This window comes from Labeo rohita, chromosome 22 (genome assembly GCF_022985175.1).
Source record: "Labeo rohita strain BAU-BD-2019 chromosome 22, IGBB_LRoh.1.0, whole genome shotgun sequence".
Classification (NCBI taxonomy): domain Eukaryota; kingdom Metazoa; phylum Chordata; class Actinopteri; order Cypriniformes; family Cyprinidae; genus Labeo; species Labeo rohita.
This window is the reverse complement of record NC_066890.1, coordinates 10,135,893-10,160,319: the sequence shown is the minus strand read 5'-3', so window position 1 is coordinate 10,160,319 and position 24,427 is coordinate 10,135,893. Positions and strand designations below refer to the sequence as shown.

The 24,427-nt window shown below is 35.2% G+C and overlaps 1 protein-coding gene across 4 annotated transcripts in view; it reads left to right on the top strand.

The window, feature by feature from the left end:
• The window catches only part of si:ch211-126j24.1 (phosphofurin acidic cluster sorting protein 2), a 78,565-nt gene that overhangs the window by 15,818 nt on the left and 38,320 nt on the right, over positions 1-24,427 (top strand). For all 4 annotated transcript variants that reach the window (XM_051094777.1, XM_051094775.1, XM_051094779.1 and 1 more), the window contains exon 2: positions 15,843-15,930. In XM_051094777.1, coding sequence (XP_050950734.1) covers positions 15,843-15,930 — 88 coding nt within the window. The remainder of the gene's footprint in view (positions 1-15,842; positions 15,931-24,427) is intronic.

The following is a 24,427-nucleotide window of genomic DNA, read 5'->3' as shown; positions in this document are numbered from 1 at the left end:
TAAAATCAAGACACATTAAAATATTGTTATCATAACTGCTATTACGGTTATTACTGACATTATTATAATTATAATTTAAGGTTCACATCTATGCTGTAATCTATGCTGACTCACACAAACAGTTTTATTTTTAGTATTATTTATATACTGTTAAACTATTTATTATTATATTTAATTATCTTTTATATTTTAAGTTTTTATTATAGTAGTTTTAAGTTCTTCTGTCATTTTCATTAGTTTGTTGGTGTTACATTTCTATTTAGCTTTATTGTCATTTTAGTTTTAGCAATTTTAGTTCTTCAGCTTAAACCTATTTAGGTTTCTATTCAGTTTCAAGTTTTTCATTTAAGTTTTCCATTTATGTATTTGTTCATTTAGCTTTATTTCAAATATTTGTGAAAAAATAAACAATCTAATCTTAAGTCTCTCAATATTTTCACTCAAAAACCGATTCACAGCAAACGGTTTGAAGCGATTCACAGAAATGACTTCAGATGCAGTGAGATTATTAAAATTTCTTTACAATTTCACTGGCAAAAAAAAAATGTCCATTTGCTATAGATAATCTTTCACCTTTTGGAAAAATTCCAATTTGCATGGCTTTCTGTTGGAATGACTGAATTTCACCTGCTGTAATTTGCAGAATGGTAAATATGATCATATGCCATTTTTTTTGCATCTAAAAAAAACATGATATTAAAAATCTCTCATAAAACGAGGAAGAAAATAATTAAATCAGTCTATTGACACAGGAAATATTCACAAATACTCTGTTTGAGCACTCTAAGCAGTCTTCAGCTGAAATTATGTGTGTATATGAACGTTTATCCTTAAAAGAGCCAATGCTTTCACATGGAACTACAGCTTGGTGACGTTCATAGACTGTTTTGCTACATTCTTAAAAATAAAGGTTCATTATTGGCATTGATGGTTCCATTAAGAACCTTTAACATCCATGGAACCTTATCAATGCACAAAAGGTTCTATAGAGGCAGATGTTTTTTTTAGATCATTAAAATGTTCTGTTCACTGAATGGTTCTTTGAGGAACCCAAAATGTCAGTCGTAGGGTGTTGGGTAAGTTACTCTAAACAAGTAATTAATTATTAGTTGCTAATTACATATTCAACAGTGTAATTAGATTAATTACTCTCTCTAAAAAGTACTTAATTACTAATTACTAACAACCTTGACAAGTTAATGAATGAAACAAGGATAAACATAAAATGGTTCTTTAATTCCTTTAAATAAATAATACATAACTACATAAATTATTCTGATCACCCTTTAGATTAGGGTCCAATTCTCACTATTAACTAACTATTAACTATGAACTTTTTATGTAACTATACCTTTGCCTCAATACACTCCAAATTACAGCTTATTAATACGTAGTAAAGTAGTTGTTGGCAATTAAATTTAAGAATTGGTAGGATTAAGGATTTAGAATAAGGTTTTCAGAATAAGACATTAATATGTGCTTTTTAAAGGGGTCATTGGATGCCCATTTTCCACAAGTTGATATGATTCTTCAGGGTCTTAAAGAAAAGTCTATAATATACTTTGGTTAAAAATTCTCAATGGTTGTGTAAAACAACACCCTTTTTACCTTGCCAAAATCAGCTCTGCAAAAATCATCTCATTCTAAGGGGTTGTTCCTTTAAATGCAAATGAGCTCTGCTCACCCCGCCCCTCTCTTCTCTCTGTGGAGTGATGAGCCTGTTTACTTTAGCCACTAAACTTGCTAACTAGTACATTATTAGAAAAGGTAATCGCAAAGATTAATAAAAAAAAAACCTTATATTCACTTCTACTGTAAGTGAAGCTGGATCACGAATGATTCGCACAAACATAGATGGATATATGTAGATCGGGAGGCGCATTCCCTTCACAAACAAATGTAATCTACTGCATCTTCAGCAGATCAGATGTTGGGAGTAAATGATGACCACTATGTTCATTATTACATCCAGCAACACAACACCTCAAACGCTCAATCTGAGATATTCTTGTCTAACTTACATCCCTGCTCCGGCATCAAAACAATGGAGGTCTGACTGTTACAGCTGATTTAAGGCGGGTCTGAGGTAAGACGCTCATGTCAATCAACTATCATGGGAGTGGCCTCTGTCGGTGTGATTTGAAAAAGGGGATATTATTTTTACAGATTAATTAAAAACCACTCCATGGATTTTTATCATTATAGGGTAGATTTGTACATACACTGACAACACACATTAATGTTCAAACAACATGTAAAAGTGAACTTTGCATCCGATGACCCCTTTAAGTAATAATAAACAGCCAATATCCCAGTAATATTTATAATGCTAACAACCAACTAGTTAATAGTGAGAATTGGACGCCGAATTATTACCAATATTCTTACTAACTCACCAAAGTATATAAAGTGAGAAGGTTACATAAAAAGCATGCATTTTAAAGTTAGACTTTAAATTTTGATGTTAAATATTGTATTGTACTGTGTATAAATGTTCTACAGTCTATACACACTCTTAATTTACAGAAAATTAAGAGTAATCCCTTACTTTACATGTTCAGGGGAAAAGTAATTAAATTTCAGAAACTAATTACTTAGTAACTAGTTACATCCAACACTGCTCAGTCGCATCACTGCAAAAAAAAAAAAAAAAGTTTAATAAACTTTTTGGAACTATTAACTGTAACGATTAGTTCATCTAAAAATAAAAATTAGCCCATGATGTACTCATCCTCAAGCCATCCTAGGTGTGCATGACTTTCTTCTTTCAGACAAATAAAATCAGAGTTACATTAAAGGTCCCATATTGTCTGACATTTCCTGGCTTTTTTCATGATAACTGAGGTCTAGGGACTATGTAACTACCATATAAGTTTCAAAACAGTCAATCCACAGTCAAATGCACACAGCCTGCATAAAGTAGCTGTGCCTTTTCACAAGCCGCTGTGACCTCCGTAAAAATGTGACGTTCGAACTACTCAGTCACCGCCTTAAGTCACCACCCCGAGCACCAACCACCATCCCACCCTCCTTTTGCCAAACCCACAGACAACATCGCGTCCATGCCATTGCTGAGCAACAACAACACGGAAACAAGTTGAGAAAACACTGTTCAGTCGATGGATGTCAGGAAACTACATCATTGTACAGGCTTCCGAACAACATTAATATAAGAAACCAGTGGCACGTCAGCTGTAGCCTCTATCACACAGTGATTCTGGAAAATACACGGATAATGTGTCCCATGATTTGCTCCGGAATTGTTTAATTTGGTTCATTCACACAGTGATTTTCTGGAATCTGTGCGTGCTTTACACACAACCCGTAAAGATCCCGTAAAGACATGTGACGTGTAATGCGACGCGTGCGATCTACGCTTCGGCGCAGTAAGGAGCTCCCTGATCGCTGCTTTATTCCAGTTTGCACATACTTTTTTGTGAAGAGTCGCACAATGTCCATCATCACAACAACACAGCCTTTATGGCATTGGTTCTGACTTTTGTTCACACAGCGCTCGTTCCGGGACTGACCCCAGCAATGTTACTATGTTCCCAATCCGGGATCGTTCCCGGAATCAATCCCGGGACGTGTTTGCATTCACATGGAAGGCACTCTGGCAACTTTCGAGCAATTTTCCAGAATCAACATGGAGTGTGAAAGGGGCTTTACTAAAGCAATAGTTACGTAGCTTTCTGCATTCGGTGTTTTTAAAAAAATAAAATAAATAATTACCATGGTGAAACATCCTGTTGAGTATCACCAAGCCACAGCAGGCTACACCATACATGACCCTAGTTACTTGTGGTTGGCCTGGCCATATGTCACAAAATCAACAGGCCAATCAGAAGAGAGGCTCATGAATATTAATTAGACGGGCCAAAATCGACCTGTTTTTGACAGAGCTCCTAAGAGAGGAGCTGTAAAAATATATTGAGATGGTTTTTGGCACTTATACCGCAAATATATATTCTTAAGGACATCAACAGGTAAAATAAACCTCCAGAAAGGTGTACAATATGTGACCTTGAAAAAATGTCCTGGCTCTTTAAACCTTTATAATGGCAGTGAATGGCTGTTGATATTCAGTAGTCCAATATAAGCACAAAAAAGTGCACCCATGGGGTTAATAAAGGTCCCCTGAAGCAAATCAGTGTGTTTGTGTAAGAAAAATATCAACATTTAAAACTTTATAAACCATAATCTCTAGTTTCAGCATTCCGGTTTTGTTTACAGCAAAGAGAGATCAGTCTCCTCTTGGCTTCTATCGAAATCCTCTGACATTTTTCTTTACAAATCCTCATTTTGTACTTCTAATTCGTTTTGTTTTGCTCTCTCCTCTGTGCTTCTAATTCATTAAGTTTTAAATATGGATATTTTTCTTATGCAAACACATCGATTTGCTTCAGAAGGCATTTATTATTCCCCGGAGCCATGTGGAGCACTTTTTATGATGGATGAATGCACTTTATTGGACTTTAAAATCTCAACAGCCATTATAAAGCTTGGAAGAGCCAGGACATTTTTTATTAAAACTCTATTGTATTTGACTAAAAGAAGGAAGTCATGTACACCTAGGATGGCTTGAGGGTAAGCAAATCAGGGGGTGATTTTTAGGTGAACTGTCTCTTTAAGAGTGGAAATTACTATTTACCTTGAAATCTAACATTTAATTTGATTCGTGTGATGTCACTTTTAAATGCACTACTATTGTGAACACCAAAAGAGGTCACTTTCAGCTGCTTGACTTTTCTGCTGTACTTAAACCGGGTACTATATGTGAAAGCGCCCTTATTGGCCGAATGAAACAATGAGTGCTCTGTATATGTATATTTAAATGTTTGTTGAGAACCTACATTGTTAATATTGCCCAGCCTTAGTTTTGTCAGTGAAATATATTTGGAAACAGTGTTTTGTTTATATGGAGTGTTTGTTCCTTTTCCCATGAGCTATGAGAGCTGCACCGCACACATAGGCAAGAGAATGTCTTGCAATGCAAGTTATTTCCTGTTTGACTCAGATCCTGCCTGCCGGGTGGCCAACCTGTGGCCTGTGAGTCAGCAGAGAAAGGGGCATGAACTTGCCCTCAGAGCGATCACAAAATAGTCTGTCTGCTGAGTCAAGCGACGTGTGTTCGTTTCAGAAAAGTAGAGCAGGGCAGTCGGTCTCTGGTGCTCCACTAGTGACCGTTAGTTTGCATATCCGTGATGCAGCAAAGATTTCAGAACACTACCTCATCGTATGGAGATGAAATACACCATACTGGAAGAGCAACGTGGTATTTGTCTTGCAAATATTCTGGTTTTTCATAAAAATTTTACAGCCTGGCCTCTGAATGAGCGGGGTTTTTATTTTTCCGGGAGGGTGTTTATTATGCAAATGTAGCAGGTTGTTGTTCATTATGCTTGAGATGCTGCAGTTACGAGACAAACACAAAGCTTTGATCTCCACCTCTCAAAGGGGAACAGAAGAGGTGTTTACGTGCCAAAGTGCACGACATTGGCATGGCTGTGCTCAGAAGTGTGCTTTCCATGCTGAAGAGGCATCTATGGGTGCTGTTTGTGCAATAATAGGAATAGAACAATGAAAACTCTGTCGTTATTTACTCACCATCGTGTCATTACAGAATTTTTACCACTGTGGAAATGAAAAGAGGAATTTTCATAATGAAAATGAAAATGGCAACTGAAGGTCTGTTCACACCAACACAAATGTTCGGCTTGAAATTCGGTCCAATTTCACACATATCAATGTGGACGGGAGGTGGCGCTTATAGAAAAGCAGAAATACCCTGGTACACTGTCAAAGATTTTTTTTTCCCTAAATTTTAAATAAAAGTTATTGTATTACATTTTACAAGAAAATACTATTTCAGTATTTTAATTTCATGTTTAATTCAGTGTGTTACTTTTCATATCTTTGTTATTGATTGTGAAATTTACTAGCAATTTTGGAGTGAAAATTGCTTTCAAAGTAAATCCTAAGTTTTTTAATGTTCACAAAACCATGTGAAACCAGTGTTCACACATTGTCGAAGACAAGAAAAAAATATCGAATAGTATTTCAGTGTTTTTAAACAGTCAATCCGATTTAAACCAAATTTAAAATTTGTGAACTGTATCCCAGGTATTCTCAAGATGCGTGATAGCTTCTTGAAGAAGCAGACCAGAATTAGTAACAAAAAAAATCTCGGATTTTTGTTAAAAAAAAAAACAAAAAAACAAATCTGTGCAAAATAGAAAACTAAATCATGATTTGCAAGGCGTACTTTGCCCATTTGCAACAAATGTTTTAAATTTAGCAGCAGCTGACTGTATAATTTCAATATATAAACAACAGAAATCAAGGTGGTTTTGTCTGTGATTTAGGTTCAGGATGTCCCAGCTTCAGGTTCTAATGGAGTTCATTGATTAGCCCTGGTCATTATGGGTGTTGGACTTCTGTCCTGCTAATGTGATTTCCTTTAGTGTTACACCCCGAGGCGGCACTGAAAATCACTGCTAATTACAGCCATTTGCTCATTTTGGGAAAAGGCACGGCCTTGAGTTGCTTTTTGAAGGTCAGTCATGGTGTCACAGATTTCATTAGTACCGTCCACTTTTACAGCAGCCTTGGTTCTGGAAGTAATATTCATTAATATTCAACAGTTAAACAGTTAAAAGCAACAAACCCATCAACTATGAGGTGAATCAAAACACTTCAAACACTGTCAATAATTAATGATGTTTTGCTGTGTATGTTGTTGTGCTGGTATCTTGGCTGAATTAGGGCTCTCATGGATAAATAAATATGACACTAAAAATGCCAGTAGGTGGCAGCAAGTTCCTGTTTTAATAAATGATTTACTGAATCATTCCGTCAAACGGTTCGTTCAAAATGGCTGATTCAGATAGAAACTAAGCAAGTGACCACCTTTATGATGGATTATTAATCACTGGTTCACTCGATACAGTCAAAAACATTTAGAAACAAAACACCACAGTGTTGCTCTGTCGTCTTTTTAAGAACATTAAAAGTCATGCTTGAAGTATTTTTGGGTTTGTGCGCAGCTCGTTACAATATCAGGTTCTGATTGATCGCTGTTATTTAGTTTTTAATTATCATACGTGGAGAATTTAAATATTTTATTTGCATGATAAGTTTTACACAGAATTAATCTAGAGGGGATGGTAGTTTTACAGAGGGGGATGTTTTTTTGTCATTTTTGTGAACAAGGGGGATGCCATCCCCCGCATCCTCCCTCAATTTAAGCCCTGGGTACAAAGCTTGCATTTAACTGTTTTAGTGGTGAAATGAACTACAATCACATAAATCATTGTGAATGACATTTAAAAATTAAAACATCCCAAATGCGGTTGTAAACGATCCCAGCCGAGAAAGAAGGGTGAGTTTTTGTTCCAGTTCATGACAGTTAGGGAATGTTGAAAAACTCCCATCTCATGTTCTCCCTCAACTTCAAAATCGTCCTGTATCATTGTTTTACCTTTTTTGTTGTGGGTGTTTGATCTTCTTTGCATGTTCACTTTGCAAACACTGTGTCTGTACTTCTGCAGCGATGCAGGATGATTTTGAAATGATTTTTGAAGTTGAGGGAGAAAATACGATTGTACAGAAGAGTCAAGGTTTTAACTAGGAAAAATATTGAAACTCTTTGGTCATTTTTGAGCGAGATGCTAACAGACTAATCAAATTCAATGATCTATGCTAAGCTATGCTAAAAGTGCTACTGCCAGACCCGGAGATCGGCTGAATGGATTCGAAAACAGTAAAACTCAACTGTTTAACTCTAGGGGGAGTTGGACAATGAGCCTATTTTCAAAAAAAGTGGAGTGGTCCTTTAAGCATGATTATTTAAAAAAAAAAAATGTCGAAATACTAATGGGATTTTACAAATATTTAAGTGACATTATGTTGGTCAAGTGAGAGTAGTCAGAGGTTTTAAATTCCAGTTTGCACTTGTGAGTTTGACAAAATGTCAGACATTTCAAGGTAAATAGTGGTTTATACTCCTAAAATTAATGGATCAAAAGGACATATTTTCAGTGATGCGATTCATTAGATCAGAGGTTCTGAACTCTGCCCGCGAGATCCATTTTCCTGCAGAGTTTAGCTCCAACATTGATCAAACTCACCTACTGGTAACTTTCTAGCAATAATAAAGAGCTTGATTAAAATGTGGAGCCCAAAGAACCTTTTAGTGAACAGAACCATTTTAATGATCTAAAGAACCATCTTCCACTTTAGAACCTTTTGTGGAATGGAAAGATTCCATGGATGTCAAAAGTTCTTTATGGAACCATCAATCCCAATAAAGAACATTTATTTTTAAGAATGTAGCAAAGTAGTCTGCACCAAGCCATAGTTTCATGTCAAAGCAGTGGTTCTGGGCATAAAGTTACTCTGCGTTACATATCACACTTTGATGATAAGCTTATTGCAATAATCTTGTTTATGGCATTTTTCATTTGGCTACATTTTGCCAACCCTGCAATGCGTTGCTTTGGCAGTTTTTATAAGAATGGTTTACAAAGGATTTACCCAGAATTTCATTGGCTCATATTTCACAAATGAGGCTCTGCATCGTTTGAAATAATACCTTTCGAGGAACTTGCACCCCCCTCAATTCACATAACCTTCAGCCCACACTTTAGGATTGCATAATTCACATCCTGTGGCATAACACGCACGAACAGAGGAACAAGGTGTTTTGGCGGCAGATACAGATTTGTGTTTGTAGCCACGTATGCCTCAATCTGTATTTTTCACATGCGTGCCCTTAAGGTGTGCCGAGATTAAGTTCATAATCAGGGTCTTAGACAGAACAGATCAAAAACACACACACACACACACACACACACACACACACCTCCCTCTGGAAACAGGCTTTGTTGTTTGCTGAACAGATTGTAGGGCAGGTACAGACTAATACTCAGTTGTCTGTGTCGGCGGACCGTGTTTTAAGACTTAGCGGGCTATTTATCATGACAGATTTACAGTCACAACTACCTTCCCATCTGACATCCACAATCCTCTGTTCGCTGTGGGAATATGTCAGAGTATTTCATAATACTGTCATGGCTGCTGTGTGTGTGTGTGATGGTGTTTGAAGGCACTGTGTGCTGTCTGGCCCTGTGTGCCACGGGCAACACCATCTCTGTTAAGCTTCTTACAGTCGGGAATCATTAGGGAGCAACCTGTTTCCGTTCATGCCAAGAGTCTGCACTCAGATTAGCACATCCTCCCCAAACACAAAAAAATGAAACCAGACCGAAGGCTAAAGGTGTCGTCGCACTGGCTAATGTGGCTCTGCAGCGCCTCTAAATTGGGTTGCTTTGACCCTCCACGACCTAGAGTATATGAGGACATGTGCAGGTCACATTTTACCATTACACATTCAGTGTTTATTGTACATTTTGTGTGTGATATTACTGTGAAGTGTAATTATGTTGGGTTTTTTTTTTAGGTCCAGTAAAATTTTCCACAAAAAATATATTTGTTTGATTTTGTAATTGCCATTAATTTGCCATTATGCCAAGATTTATTATTTATTATTATTTATTTATTTATGCAATTTAATTATGGTTGTTATATGTATCACTTGATACGCGAAATAAAATAAATGTTAACAAACAATATATATCATTTTAATTCAGATAATTCCAGAGGAAAAAAAAATATTTTCATTTAGTTTATCTAAAATAAAAATAATTGTTATCTGAAATAAAATAATTGTTAACAAACAAACAAAAATATTTATATATAAAAAAACTAAAAAATTGTTTTAATTTATATAATTTTCAAAGAAACAATTCTTATTTTCATTAACTGAACCTTGATTTACTAAAATAACTGAAACTAAATGAATGAATAGTATAGACGTATAAAAAATAATACCAATAAAAATGGCAAAGCACAATATTATAAAAATTTTACCAAAAAATAAAATAAAACAAGAACATATAAGATAAAAACTAATCCCAAATATTAGTAAAAACTATAATAGTACGACACAATAATAGTAAAAAAACAAAACAAAAAACGATGCAATAAAAAAAAATACTGCAATTAAATAAATTATAAATGAAAGAAAATACAACAAATACTTTCATAATATACAGTGCTGTTCAAACATTTCGGGTCAGTCTTATTTATTTATTTACTTTTTTATTTATTTTATTATTGCATTTTAATTAGGATTGCTATAGGTAACTTTTGCTTCCTGAAATAAAATAAATGTATATATTAATATGTATTAAGAAACTAACCTAAACTAAAACTCATTTTAATTCAGATAGTTCCTAAAGAAAACAATTCTTATTTTCATTTGTTTTTCCTGAAATAAAATGAATGTTAACAAAAAACAAAAAAAAACAAAAAAAAAAAAAAAAAAAAAAAAAAAAAAAACTACTAAAATTTACTAAAACTGAATGAATGAATGGATAAATGAATGAATGAATAAATGAATAAATAATATAAACATAAAACCAATAAAAATGGCAAAAAAAACATAACATTATTAAAACTTCACCAAAAATTCAAATAAAACGAGAAAATATAAGATAAAAACTAATCCCAAATATTAGTAAAAACTAAAATAGTATGTCACTGAAACAAACAAACAAAAAAAAAAAAAATACTGCAATTAAATAAATTATAAATTAAAGGGAATACAACAAGCACTTTCACAATATACACTGCTGTTCAAAAGTTTGGGGAAAGTTTTATTTTTGTATTTATTATTATTATTATTAGTAGTAGTAGTAGTAGTAGTAGTAGTAGTATTTTTTTTTTTTTTTTTTTTTTTTTTTTTTTTTGGAAGGGCAAAATAAATTAACCAAAGGTGACAGTAAAGATATTTGTAATGTTACAAATGAATTACCATTTCAAATAAAAATTGTTCAACATCAGTCATAATAATCATAAATGTGAGCACCAACTCAGCATATTACAATGATTTCTTAAGTATCATGTGACACTGAATCTTTTAGATTTTTTTAGAATGCTTATACAGTATATATACACACGTTTAATACTGTAAAGCTGCTTGCTTCAAAGCAATCTATTGTATAAAGTGCTATTTAAAAAAAAAAAAAAAACAAGACATATTGTGACTTGGTTTGACTGGTGTGCCAAATTGCAAAGCTAACAGTAAACCGCTGCTCAGGTATTTCCAACTTTTTACTCCTAAACTGGGGTGTCCAAACCTGCTCCTGGAGGGTCACTGTCCTGCAGAGTTCAGCTCCAACCCCAATTAAACACACCTAATCCAGATAATCAAGGTCTTTAGACTTGCTAGAAACTTCTAGGCCAGTGTGTTGGGGATGGTTGGAGCTAAAATCTGCAAGATGTTGGCCCTCCAGGAACAGGATTGGACAACCTTGCCCTAGAAAGTTCGCTGTAAGTATATCAGGGCCTTTAAGAAGAAGAAGGAGGAGGCTAGAGACGTGGCTTGGCAGGTAGTTCACATGCCCTGACACATTGTGCAATCATAATTTATCGTCTTGTTTGGGGTCAGGGGTGATTACTCTCATTGTTTTTGCAGCTAAATGAAATGCTGGTGTGACTGGCCAAAGTTCTGATTGGGATGTTGTCCTGACGAGATGCACGATCAGCAGCAGTGGTCAGGATCTTATGTAAGAGTGACACTGGATCCTGAGAGACTGAGCCAGAACTGTGAATGTGCCTCTGTTTGTGCTTTTTCTCATGATCTCTGGCATGGAATGTTTGGCCGTTCTAGGGGCTTTTCATGCCACAGGGCCTTTCAATGGCCAGCGATGAATAGCTTCAGTCGGGTGCTTGTGTTTTGAGCTGACCCAGCATAAACGTTTCTCTGCCTGTTCTCCATCAGAGCCATGAATGAAGAGCGGGAGAGGTTGATGGGACTACAAATAGAGTTGCACATCCAGTTAAAGGGGTCATGTTATGGAAAACAGGATTTCCGTTGATATTTTGACAAAAGTTCTTGAAGGGTTTATGAAATAAAGGAAAACCAAGATATGTGTTGTTGTCCTCCCTTCTAAAACACCAGGATATCAAATCTACCTATTTGTGACATCACAACATACCTCTACACGCCCCTTAATATGCGTAAAAAACATAATAAAAAATAAACAGAAAATGTTGTCTTAACAACTTTTCAAATCTAGTTGAAATTTAAAAACAAGAAAACTTTATTAGGGTCCTATCAAATCCGTTTTATTTTTTTCCAAATTCTGTTATTTCTGTTTGAATTTTTCTCAACTCCTTTTTAATGGTAAATTCAGTTTTATTAATCAAAGAGCATGTCTTAATTAATTAAAATCATGAAACTTATACAATTTCACATCAATTTAATAAAGGTTTAACAAAAATGACTTGTTTAGGGCCCTATGAAATGTTTTATTTTTTTTTCCTCACCATATGTTTTATTGTTATCAAATTCTGTGTTTTAGCATGTCTAATTATTTATATGCATACTTAATTTATTCAAATTTATTCTTAAAATAGCCTTATGAAAGGTTTGTTTTTACTGGTAGTTCTGGTTGTCAAATGAGGCCTAAAACATTAATTTAATTTATCTTTTAAATTATTGAAAATTAAGCAAACTTTTTTTTTTTTTGGCAAACAGAGGGGAATTTACTATTAAAATTAAAACATGGAACACATGTTGTGTGATTATACCCTAAAAAATAATGTTTCTTTCATTTTTTAGTAGTAGTAGTAGTAGTAGTAAAAGTAGTAATATATATCTGTCACAATGTCTTCAAGTTAAACCAGACTTTTATTTTGACGGGTTGCCGTGTCTAACTTTACATTTCTGTGTGTATATAACGCTAGTTTTCCTAAAATGGAATGGTCAAATGCTGAAATCACCACTAGCGTCACACACACTTCAGTGTGTGTAGTAAACAAAACCGCTCGTCTGCCCCATTCATTAAAACAGAGACACGCAGAACATGCAGGATTCACATTTAAATGGTATTTTTGCGGTGTAATATTTACAGATACTAGTCCGTATTGCAGTTTGATTTAAATGTAATGACCTGCTTTTGATTAATTCATTCAAACTTTGAAAATTCCGTGACACACAATAACGCGATTCAGTAAATTCCGTTTTTATGACTGGATTCCGTGATTCCGTGATTCCGTCCACATTTTCCACATCGCGTAAATCATAGGGCCCTACTTTATAGTTAAAACTTGTGTTCTCACATATGAAGAGATTAGCCAATCATAACAGAGCTCATTTACATATACAAGTCTTAAAGTTGCAGTAGTAAAAACAACCTGAAAATGTTACTGCAAAAATGTAAATTATGGCTGTTTGTTGCAGATGTAAGTAGATAATGGACAAAAAGTGAAATTATAGGGTGAATGACATCTTTAATGACCTCACTACGCACAGTACATAAAGCGTGGCTTGTAGAGTGTGTCTGTAATGTAGGACTCAAGTGTCATTAGTGTGTGGTTGTGTCTTTGTTGTGGCGTTAGAGACCAGAGCCGGGCGTACAGAGAGGAAAGGAGTGAAAATACTGAAGAAGAAAAAAAAACAAGAGTGAGATATTTCAGTCCTCAGAGAGGGTGAGTCATACAGGACAGAGAAATCGAGGTGTGTGCGTGTATGGGTGTGAATCTCAGGATAAGCTCCTGACAGGCTCATTCTCAGTTACTGGAACGTGAAGGTGAAGAAATCTCAAGGATGAAAGTGTCGGCCGGGTGGTATTTGAAGTTCAAAGGCTTTTTTCATTTTCTGTTCCGAAAATGTTCGTTTCAGTTTTAACAGAACATTGAAGTGCAGCACGCGAACACATTTGGATATTTCGCTAAGTGCGAGGAGTAATTAAACAGATTAACATAAATTTCAGACTAAACCAACTACGTTTCTGTGCTACTTGAGGGCATGAAGATGTGTAGGGCACAGCTTCCTGTCTGGCCAAAGCCATTATTGATCCAGATAAACACGACAGAGTAATTAGCTCCCAGAAGACCGTAGAATGAGTTCATACCTTCTTAACTCCTGAATCCACAAAGACAGGCCGGCTAGTGTTTGGCAGGTAGAAACACACCTTTGAGGCAAAGTGTGTAGTTTCTATGACACTAGCAGTGGAGTCAAAAAATGTTGTTTCCAAACAGATTTCCCCAAACAGTCTGCCTGTCTACCATTGGTCAGACAAACAAGAAATACTGTACCAGACTCATGCCAGTGGTTGAGCAAATTGACATTTCATTCAGACAAACAAAGCCATGTTTTGAAAGCACCACAGAGTCCATATTCTTTAGGATGTCAATGTACCATCAACACCACTGTACAAGTCAAAACACTTTGTGTGTTTGAAATGGGTGGTGAGTGGTGACAAAATACTTCTCTACCTGGATCAAAATCTGCATTTTGATATTGCTAAACTCATAGTGTCCACAAAACCGGCTGCTTAGTTTTCAGGCTTCATTTTGTCCAGTGTCTGCACTATTTCTCTCCAGAATTTATGAATGATAGAAATGTATTTTTTTAAGTATTTTTTTACACTAGAGTTGCGTGAAACTCTAAACTCCTGAAACAAAGGTTTGTCAAAGTGGGAATCTGTTGTTGTTGCTGTCTCAAGCAGTTTTTTTGATGTTACAACTATGAAACAACAGTATTGGTATGTGTTGCCACCTTGTGGACAAACTAATTATCTCCAAAAATCAAAGTGCAAACGCGAGTATGTGACCAAAATGTACTTTTTGGATGCAAATGTTTAATGTACTGCACGTGTACAGCCAAACATTTAGCCTTTCAAAGTATAATTTATTTGATTAACGTGTCAATTATGACAATTCAAATGTTTTATCTTTGTCCAGTGTCTGTGCTATTTCTCTCCAGAAGTTATGAACGATAAAAATGCGTGAATCTGTGAACCCCCCTCTCTGAACACAAATGTTCATCAGTGCAGAAGTCTGTAGTTTTTGTGTTTTGTTATTGTTGTTGTTCCCTCGATCCCTTTTTTGATTACGCTGAAAAAGTAAATTGACATCATACGCAGTAGAGCTGCACGATTAATCGTTAAAAGATCGCAATCTCAATTCAACCCCCCTTTCTGTCTTACAGCCATTCATGTTATCACAGAAATACTGGGATCAAAGTTTATAGTTCAGATATAAACACTGATGTCTATGGTAGCAATCAAAATAGAGCATGCCATCTTTTGAACGTAACTGGCATTTCAAATAATTGAAGCAATATTTGAAGTGTCGATTACATTGTTGTGCCACTAGATGGTGAAAAGTGACTTTTAAAAAATGTATTTGTCATTGAATCATTCATTCAGGAGATTCGTTCAAAAACGCTCATTCATATCCAGTAATGAAACAAGTGAAGTATTCATTAAATCATTCTTTCAAAACACTTTTTCATAATTTTAATATAAAAAATTGATGTACTAAATATATTACATTTTATATTATATGGCATATATAATAAAATGTTTAATAACTCATTCAAATTAATTAAACACTTTTAAATAGTTTGAAATAGTGTCACACATTTATTTAGTTCAGAATCGTGGGAGAATCATGATCTCTATTTGAGACCAAAAAAATAAAAAATCGTGATTTTCAATTTATCCAGAATCGTGCAGGTCTAATACGCAAACTTAGTTTGTTATGTCTTTATTATGTATGTTACATTAAACAATTAATGTTTTTCCATTTTTGCCTCAAAATGCAATTTGGTGCTGATCTCTGAACATGCGTTTTAATAGCTTTGTCTCCATTTTTTTTTTAAACAATTTGGAGCATCCACATTTAAAAGGTCATGTGAGCAACCTCACGAATAAAGAAGAAGAATGGCACCAAATAATCTCGTCTCTCTCGATCTGTCTGTATCTCAGGTTGTGCAGTCTGACGCTGAAGAAGCTGATCGTTCTGAAAGAGCTGGACCGCGAGCTCAGTTCTGTGGTTATCGCTGTCAAGATACAGGTAAAATGACACTGTTACTATGTTTGTTCTGTGTATGTTCTGGTCTGTTAAATGTGGAGTGTTGCTGTGTCGCTCAGTGCTTGATATCACACGGCCTCAGAGCTTTACACAAGACACTGTGGTAACTGTGAGCTGTTGCCAAGGCGACAGCTTGCTCAGTGGGAAGATGGGATTGAACGCAATAAGATGGCATGTGGGGGGGGGCAGAAGAAGTGCATTTTGGGATATACTGAGGGGGTAATTTCAGAGCACTTGGAGGCCCTTAGCATTCCACGTAGGTCGCTTTGGTCACACTGTTTGTGTTTGGTACTATTGTAAAGCTTTAACAGTTTAAAAAGAGAAATATTTTGACTTCTATATTACAAATATTACTAGACATTAAGTTTCTTAGGGAAACAGTACCACCTGCAAGGCTAAAATATTAGTTCACGTTTTAGACTGCACTGGTGTGGATTTGGTGTCGTCATTAGACTCAGCACGTGTCTTGATTTCTTTAGCATGAGAATCAAACTATAATCGCAAAAAGAATGGAAATACCAATCACAATTCAGCAAGACACAATTCTTCATTTTTGGAAATGATGGTTCAATTTTAAAATGGCAAACATTTTATCAGTGTAATTTGAGGGAGATCTTTAAACTTTAGAACTTGTTCGCAACCAATGTGTGGTGTGAAAAATTTGATGCAATGAACAGTAAACAAATTAAATTAATTTCAGTTTAAATAAATGGCTGTTAATGCATCTCAACATTTGCATATCTGTCAATTCAACAGATTTTTAATCTTTTCCCCATTGCATTGTGAAGAAAACTAGCCAACCGATACGTTTTTGCACTTTATTTACATCCATAGCCGCCTTGAAGAAATGATTAACAAATTTTAACAGTGAATTTAACAGAAAATTAAGAGAGTTTTAGGATCATTAATTTTGTTCTATTATGATATTATTCATGCAATTAAAGGAGAAGTCCACTTCCAAAACAAAGATTCACATATAATGTACTCACCCCCTTGTCATCCAAGATGTTCATGTCTTTCTTTCTTCAGTCGTAAAGAAATTGTTTTTTTTTTCCATATAATGGACTGATATGGTGCCCCAATTTTGAACTTCCAAACTGCAGTTTAAATGCGGCTTCAAACAATCCCAAATGCGGTTGTAAACTATCCCAACCGAAGAAGAAGGGGTATTTTTTTAATCTCAAACGCTTGTCTTGTCTTGCTCTCCCTGAACTCTGTGTATTCTGGCTCATGACAGTTAGGGTATGTCGAAAAACTCCAATCGTATTTTTTCCCTCAACTTCAAAAATCCTTTCAAAATCATCCTACATCACTGCAGAAGTACCGACACAGTCTTTGCAAAGTGAACATGGAAAGAAGATCAAACACACTTAACAAGAAAGGTAAAACAGCAATATAGGATGATTTTGAAGTTGAGGGAGAACATGAGATGGGAGTTTTTCGACAGACCTTAACTGTCATGAACCGGAACAAAAACAGTCCAGGCAGATTAAGACAAAACGAGCGTTTGACATTAAAAAGTACAGAAACGGTATTATTTTTATGAAAATAACCGATCGTTACGCTAGATAAGACCCTTCTTCCTCGGCTGGGATCGTTTACAACCGCATTTGGGATTGTTTGAAGCTGCATTTAAACTGCATTTTGGAAGTTCAAAATCGGGGCACCATATCAGTCCATTATATGGAGAAAAATCCTGAAAACATAAAGAAGGCCCTATGATTTCTACAATGCGTAAAATGCGGATGGAATCTTAGAATCCAGTCATAAAAAAACGGAACTTACCCAATAACGCAGAATGTCAATGAAATTTGTCAAAGTTCGAATGAATTAATCAAAAGTAGGTCATTACTCTTAAATCAAACTGCAATATGGACTAGTATCTATAAATACTGCACTGCAAAAATACCATTTAAATATGAATCCTGCTTGTTCTGCGTGTCTCTGTTTTAATGAATGGAGCAAACGAGCAGTTTTGTTTACTACACACACTGAAACGCATGTGACGCTCGCAGTGATTTCAGCATTTGACCGTTCCATTTTAGGAAAACTAGCTAGACACGGCAACCCGTCAAAATAAAAGTCTGATTTAACTTGAAGACATTGTGCCAGAAATATATTACTACCATTACTACTACTACTAAAATGAAACAAACACTATTTTGAGGGTATAATCACACAACATTTCTTCCATGTTTTAATTTTAATAGTAAATTTTCCTTTGTTTGCACAAAAAAAAAGTTTGCTTAAATTTTCAATAATTCAAAGATAAATTAAATTAATGTTTGATAACCAGAACATTTTAAAATACACAACACAGAATATCTAAGGGTAAAAAAAAAATCCTTTCATAAGGCTAAAATTAAGTATGCAAGGAGTAAATTATGTATGCATTCAAATAATTAGACATGCTAAAACACAGAATTTGATAACAATAAAACATGGTGAGAAAAAATAAAATATTTCTTAGGGCCCTAAACATGTCATTTTTGTTAAAACATTTATTAAATTGATATATTGACAATTGTATACATTTCATGATTTTAATTAATTAGACATGCTCTTTGATTAATAAAAATTTAATTTACCATTAAAAAGGAGTTGAGAAAAATTAAAACGGAAAAAACGGAATTTGGGAAAAAATAAAACGGATTTCATAGGGCCCTGGAAATGTTTTCCCCAAAAAACATGGATGTGATCTTAGTCCAAAGATATAATAATGTCCGAAGATGATGTCCAAAAATATAATAATTGCATGTATTAGCACATTAACTTTAAAGGGGTAGTTCATCTAAAAATGAAAATCACCCTCAAGCCATTCTAGGGGTATATGACTTTCTTCTTTCAGACAAATACAATTGGAGTTAAATAAAAATTTCCTGGCTCTTCCTAACTTTATAATGGCAGTGAGTGGCTGAGATTTTGAACTCCAATAAAGTCCATCCATCTATCATAAAAAGTCACCTAAATACACCTAGGATGGCTTAATCCTGGGGTCATTTTAATTTTTGGGTGAACTATCCCTTTAATTGTGGTGTAAGCGATATTTAAAGCAGTCTGTGGGTGAAGATCAGCCTTGTACAGCCATTTCTTACACCGTCAGTTTTCATTCCCAACAGGAAATGATTCTGTCACTCATTCTGTGAGGATTAGAGCACATCCTCTTAGGTAACATGAAGTGCACTTGTTTCGCCCACTCATCTCTTCCAGATGGATCATTGAAGGTTTTAAACAGGTTTACAGTGTGCTCATCAAACACTGAAAATAAAGGTTGCGTTATAGTCCCACAGCGGCGCCTCAGCGATTCAAATAATGGCTGTTCTTCAAAAGGACAGAAGATAGGTTTCTGACAGATATCTCATTATTTCTCCTCTTCTGCTCACTGGAGTGTCCGCTTGAATCAACACTTTGAAGGCCGAACCATTCACAGCTCTTCCGCAGTCCGGACACAAGCGTGCATTTGCTTTCATTCAGAGCTTGTTAGTGCAGAGCATTTTCTCTGTCTCTTTGTTTTGAACTCAAGAAACAGAAGGGTTGAATGTGCTTTTGCAGAGAAACCTTGATGGATTTATTCTGTGGTTCCCAGAGAGCTTTTTCTCATCATGTTAGTTCTGTGAATGGGCATAGATTTGGGTTTGGACAGGAGCCTACCACATTTTGTGCCTACCTAAATTAAGAGACTACTGAAAAATCACTATTGGCCAGTGTTGGGAAAAGTTACTTTTAAAAGTAACACGTTATAATTAGGGTTGCAAAAGGGTGAAAATTTCCGGTAAATTTCCAGAAAGTTTCCAGAAATCCCTGGGATATTCCAAAAAAACTTCCCAGGATTTCTTTTTTTTTTTTTTTTTTTTTTTTTTACTTTTTTACAACCCTAATTCTAATATTGCGTCACTTTCTAAAAAAAAAGTAACTAATTACGTTACTTAGTTACTTTTGTGGAAAGTAATGTGTTATGTTACTTTTGCGTTACTTTTTAAATCTGGGCAGGGTTTGCTTGTTTGTTTTTAATGTAAAAAGTTCCATTTTGTCAGATGCAAAAGCCTTTTCACACCAAAAGCCTCAGGCTGAAGGAAAAGTAAATTCACATCTGTACAGTAGAACACAAAAGAAGAAAGTTAAACACTCTTCAGCAATAAAACAAAAGAACAAACATTTGCTTAATAGTATGGTTGAATTGGATCATTGAAGGTCAGCCACAAATATGCTGGGTAATTAAATGGGCTTAAATACATAAAAAGAATTTGTATTATTTAATTATTGCAGGTTTGCATCATATTCTGAGTTGCATTTCACCGTTAATATTCATGTTGAGGAATACTGAATCTGTTTTTTTGTGAGTGAGATGAATTAGTGCGTGTTCACATTTATACTAAAATTAAAGTAACATCTTACAACATTGGGACAGGAGAGCTTTCAATCCATAAATGGGGGGGGGGAGCAACTGGCATTACTCACTTGAAAAAGTAAACATTTTCTTGTAAATTAAAAAGTAATGCATTATTTTACCAGTTACTTTAAAAAATAATTTGATTACTTAACTCATGTTACTTGTAATGCATTACCCACGACACTGCTACCGCCATTTGTGCATTTGCACATCTTTTGTTTGTCTAATTTGTCTAATCTAATTTATCTGTCTAATCTCCAAAACGACAGATGGAAACTCAGTGAAAATGTCATTTGAACTAGCAAGAACCAAAAGCGAGTAGTAGTTTGCTGAGATTTTACATGTACCTACTGTGGTAAATTGTTCACTGGTATTTGGTTATATACAGAAAGGTGACAACACCAACAAATAAAATATACCAGAGTGTCACGGTGCATTGAGAAATAAGGACATCAAACGCAGACCCATATTTTTGAATATACTTTACTAAGAAAACGAGCGTAGAGCAATACATAACATAAACATCAAATAACTGACGAAGGACAGAACAGAAACAGGAGTTTAAATACACACATGCTAAATGAGGGAATTAATCAAGAACAGCTGGACAAGGATTAACTAATCAGAAGCCATGGCAACTAATGAGAAATCAACAGAGATGACTAGAGCTGAACTAAACTGAACATAACTGTGACACAGAGGTTTTCAACTAAGGGGACTGGGGCCCACTAGGGGTAAAAAAGTATATTGTGAAATATTATTACAATGTAAAACGACGTTCTTCTATATTAATATACATTAAAAATCAAATTTATTCCTGTGATCAAAGCTGAAATTTTTAGCTCAGTGTTACATGATCCTTCATAAATCATTCTAATATACTGATTTATTATCAGTGATGGAAACAGTTGTGTTGCTTAATATTTTTTTGGAGCCTGTAATACATTTTTCGGGATTCTTTGATGAACAAAAAGAACAACATTTATTTAAAAATATTTTCTAACAATATACACTACTGTTCAAAAGTTGGGGTCAGTACATTTTTATAAAGAAATTAATACTTTTATTCACCAAGGATGTGTATAAAAAGTGCTATCATAGATTTACATTGTTAGAAAAGATATTTTGAATAAATGCTGTTCTATTAAAATAAAAACTATTATTTTATATTGTAATAACATTGTGCAGTATTATTGTTTTTTTTTCTGTATTTTTGATCAAATAAATGCAGTCTTGATGAGCATAAGAGACTTCTTTAAAGGGGTCATCGGATGCTAAGTTCACTTTTACATGTTGTTTGAACATTAATGTGTGTTGTCAGTGTATGTACAAATCTACCCTATAATGATAAAAATCCATGCAGTGGTTTTTAATTAATCTGTAAAAATAATATCCCCTTTTTCAAATCGAGCCGTTCTCAGATGCCGACACCGACAGAGGCCGCTCCCACGATAGTTGATTGACATGAGCGTTTTACCTCAGATCAGCTGTAACAGTCCGACCTCCATGTTTTGATGCCGGAGCAGGGATGTAAGTTAGACAAGAATATCTCTGATTGAGCGATTGAGGTGTCGTGCTGCTGGATGTAATAATGAACATAGTGGTCGTCATTTACTCCCGACATCTGAGCCGCTGAAGATGCAGTAGATTACGTTTGTTGTGAAGGGAATGCGCCTCCCGACCTACATATATCTGTCTATATCTGTCTACACGGCTAAAATAAACAGGCTCGTCACTCCACAGAGAGAAGAGAGGGGCGGGGCGAGCAGAGCTCATTAACATTTAAAGCAGCCTCAACCAGAATGAGATGATTTTTGCAGAGCTGATTTTGACAAGGTAAAAAGGGTGTTGTTTTACACAACCATTGAGAATTTTTAACCAAAGTATATTATAGACTTTTCATTAAGACCCTAAAGAATCATATCAACTTGTGGGAAATGGGCATCCGATGATCCCTTTAAAAAACATGACAAGTCTTACTGATCTTTTGAGCGGTAGTGTACATATACAGTATACATAAATAAAAGCATTAAATATTTTTTTTTTTTGCTACCGTTAAAATGTATTATACAATTCCCCAGCCCCCTGTATTACAGTTTCCACAAAAATCTGAAGCAGCACGACTATTTTATAATATTAAGAAATGTTTCTTGAGCAGCAAATCAGCATATTAGAATGATTTCTAAGGGGAGTTCTGACCCCAATCTCACCGCCTCCGCACTAGCTATTTGCCATCCTGCCAATGTTTAGGTATCTGTTCAGATATGTGCTTTTGCCATTTAAAACCCCATATTGGTCAAGTGTGTGTATGCGTTTCACGTGATGGATCACCACATTAGCAGGAAGATGAATGTAAACGCAGGGGTCCCTGTTGTCTAGTTAGTATGACAGCTCATATCCGTGACTTGCCTCTCAGATGTGCCTGCAAGTGGTTTGCAGCGCAGCGAAGTGGAACGGACAGTAACAAGGAACAAATTATTCAACACATTCAGTGTGACTGAGTCATTTTGGGTCTTGTTTTATGCTTATGCTGTCAAACCATACGGACAACATTTTAATTTGCAAGTACGAGGCAGCATTCAGTGACTTCACATTTCTTCAGTTTTGAGACTGCGTGGGTTTATTTTCAAACTTTGCTTTGATTTGCTTGAGAACGCATAAGAAGTTTCTTCTGTTGGTATTAAAGAAGTCCACTTCCAGAACAACAATTCACAAATAATGTACTCACCCCCTTGTCATCAAGATGTTCATGTCTTTCTGTCTTCAGTTGTAAAGAAATTATGTTTTTTGAGGAAAACTTTTCAGGATTTTTCTCCATATAATGGACTTCATTGGTGCTCTGATTTTGAACTTCCAAAATGTAGTTTAAATGCAGCTTCAAAGGGCTCTAAAGGGTCTTATTTAGCGAAACGATCTGTCATTTTTCTTCGGAAAATAAAATTTTGCATACTTTTTAAGCACAAAAGCTTGTGTAGCACAGGTTCTGGGATGCGCGTCCACGTACTATTGAATCATGTCAAAGGGTCACACCGAACGTAGCCAGAACTACAGACCCAGTGTTTACAAAGCGAACGCACAAAGACTACGAAAGTGCAAGTAAGTCAAACGCTGTTTACAAACAAAAAGGTACAACGATGTCAGATGATTCTGAAGTTGTAGGAGAAAATACGATTGAGTTTTTCGCCATACTCTACTCTATAGCTCAGACTATGAACTTGAACTGAACGTGATTCGTAGTAGTGATGGGAAGTTCGGATCATTTTACAGAGTCGGACCTTTGAGCCTCGTTCAGCAAAATTGACAAATCTTTTTTCGAGTCATTTTGTTCATTTAGCAAAATATAACTAAAATGTTACGTGTTACTTCCCTAACACATCTACTGCTTACACAAACGTTGATCACACTACAAACAAGACAAGACTATAATGCTATAAGAAACAGAAAAGATTCATTCATTGTTTACCTGGGTCTTTAGTCTATGATTAGCTCACCTCACCTCTTATCTGACAAGTTTTCGGGTTTGAGTCGTTCGTTCATCACTTGGCAGCCCCATAAGATGAACGAATGACTCAAAAAACCCGAAGACTCAAAACAGCTGAACTAATTCCAGTACAAAACCTATTAGGATGTTGCGCATGCGTGACTGAATGAATCACTCCTTGAGATGACAAGTTCTTCCCGAGTCACATTAAAGATTCATTCAAACTGAACAAACCATTCAAGAACGACCCATCACTAATTCGTAGCATCGTGGACGCGCATCCCAGATTTGTGCTTAAAAAGTATACAAAATTTTATTTTTCGAAAAAAATCACAGGTCGTTTCTCTAGATAAGACCTTTCTTCCATGGCTGGGATCATTTAGAGCCTTTGAAGCCGCATTTAAACCAAATTTGGGAAGTTCAAAATCGGGGCACCAATGAAGTCCATTATATGCAGAAAAATCCTGAAATGTTTTCCTCAAAAACCATAATTTCTTTACGACTGAAGACAGAAAGACATGAGCATCTTGGGGGTGAGTAAATTATTTATTATTATTATTTATCATTTATTAATTGTTGTTCTGGAAGTGGACTTCTCCTTTAATGAA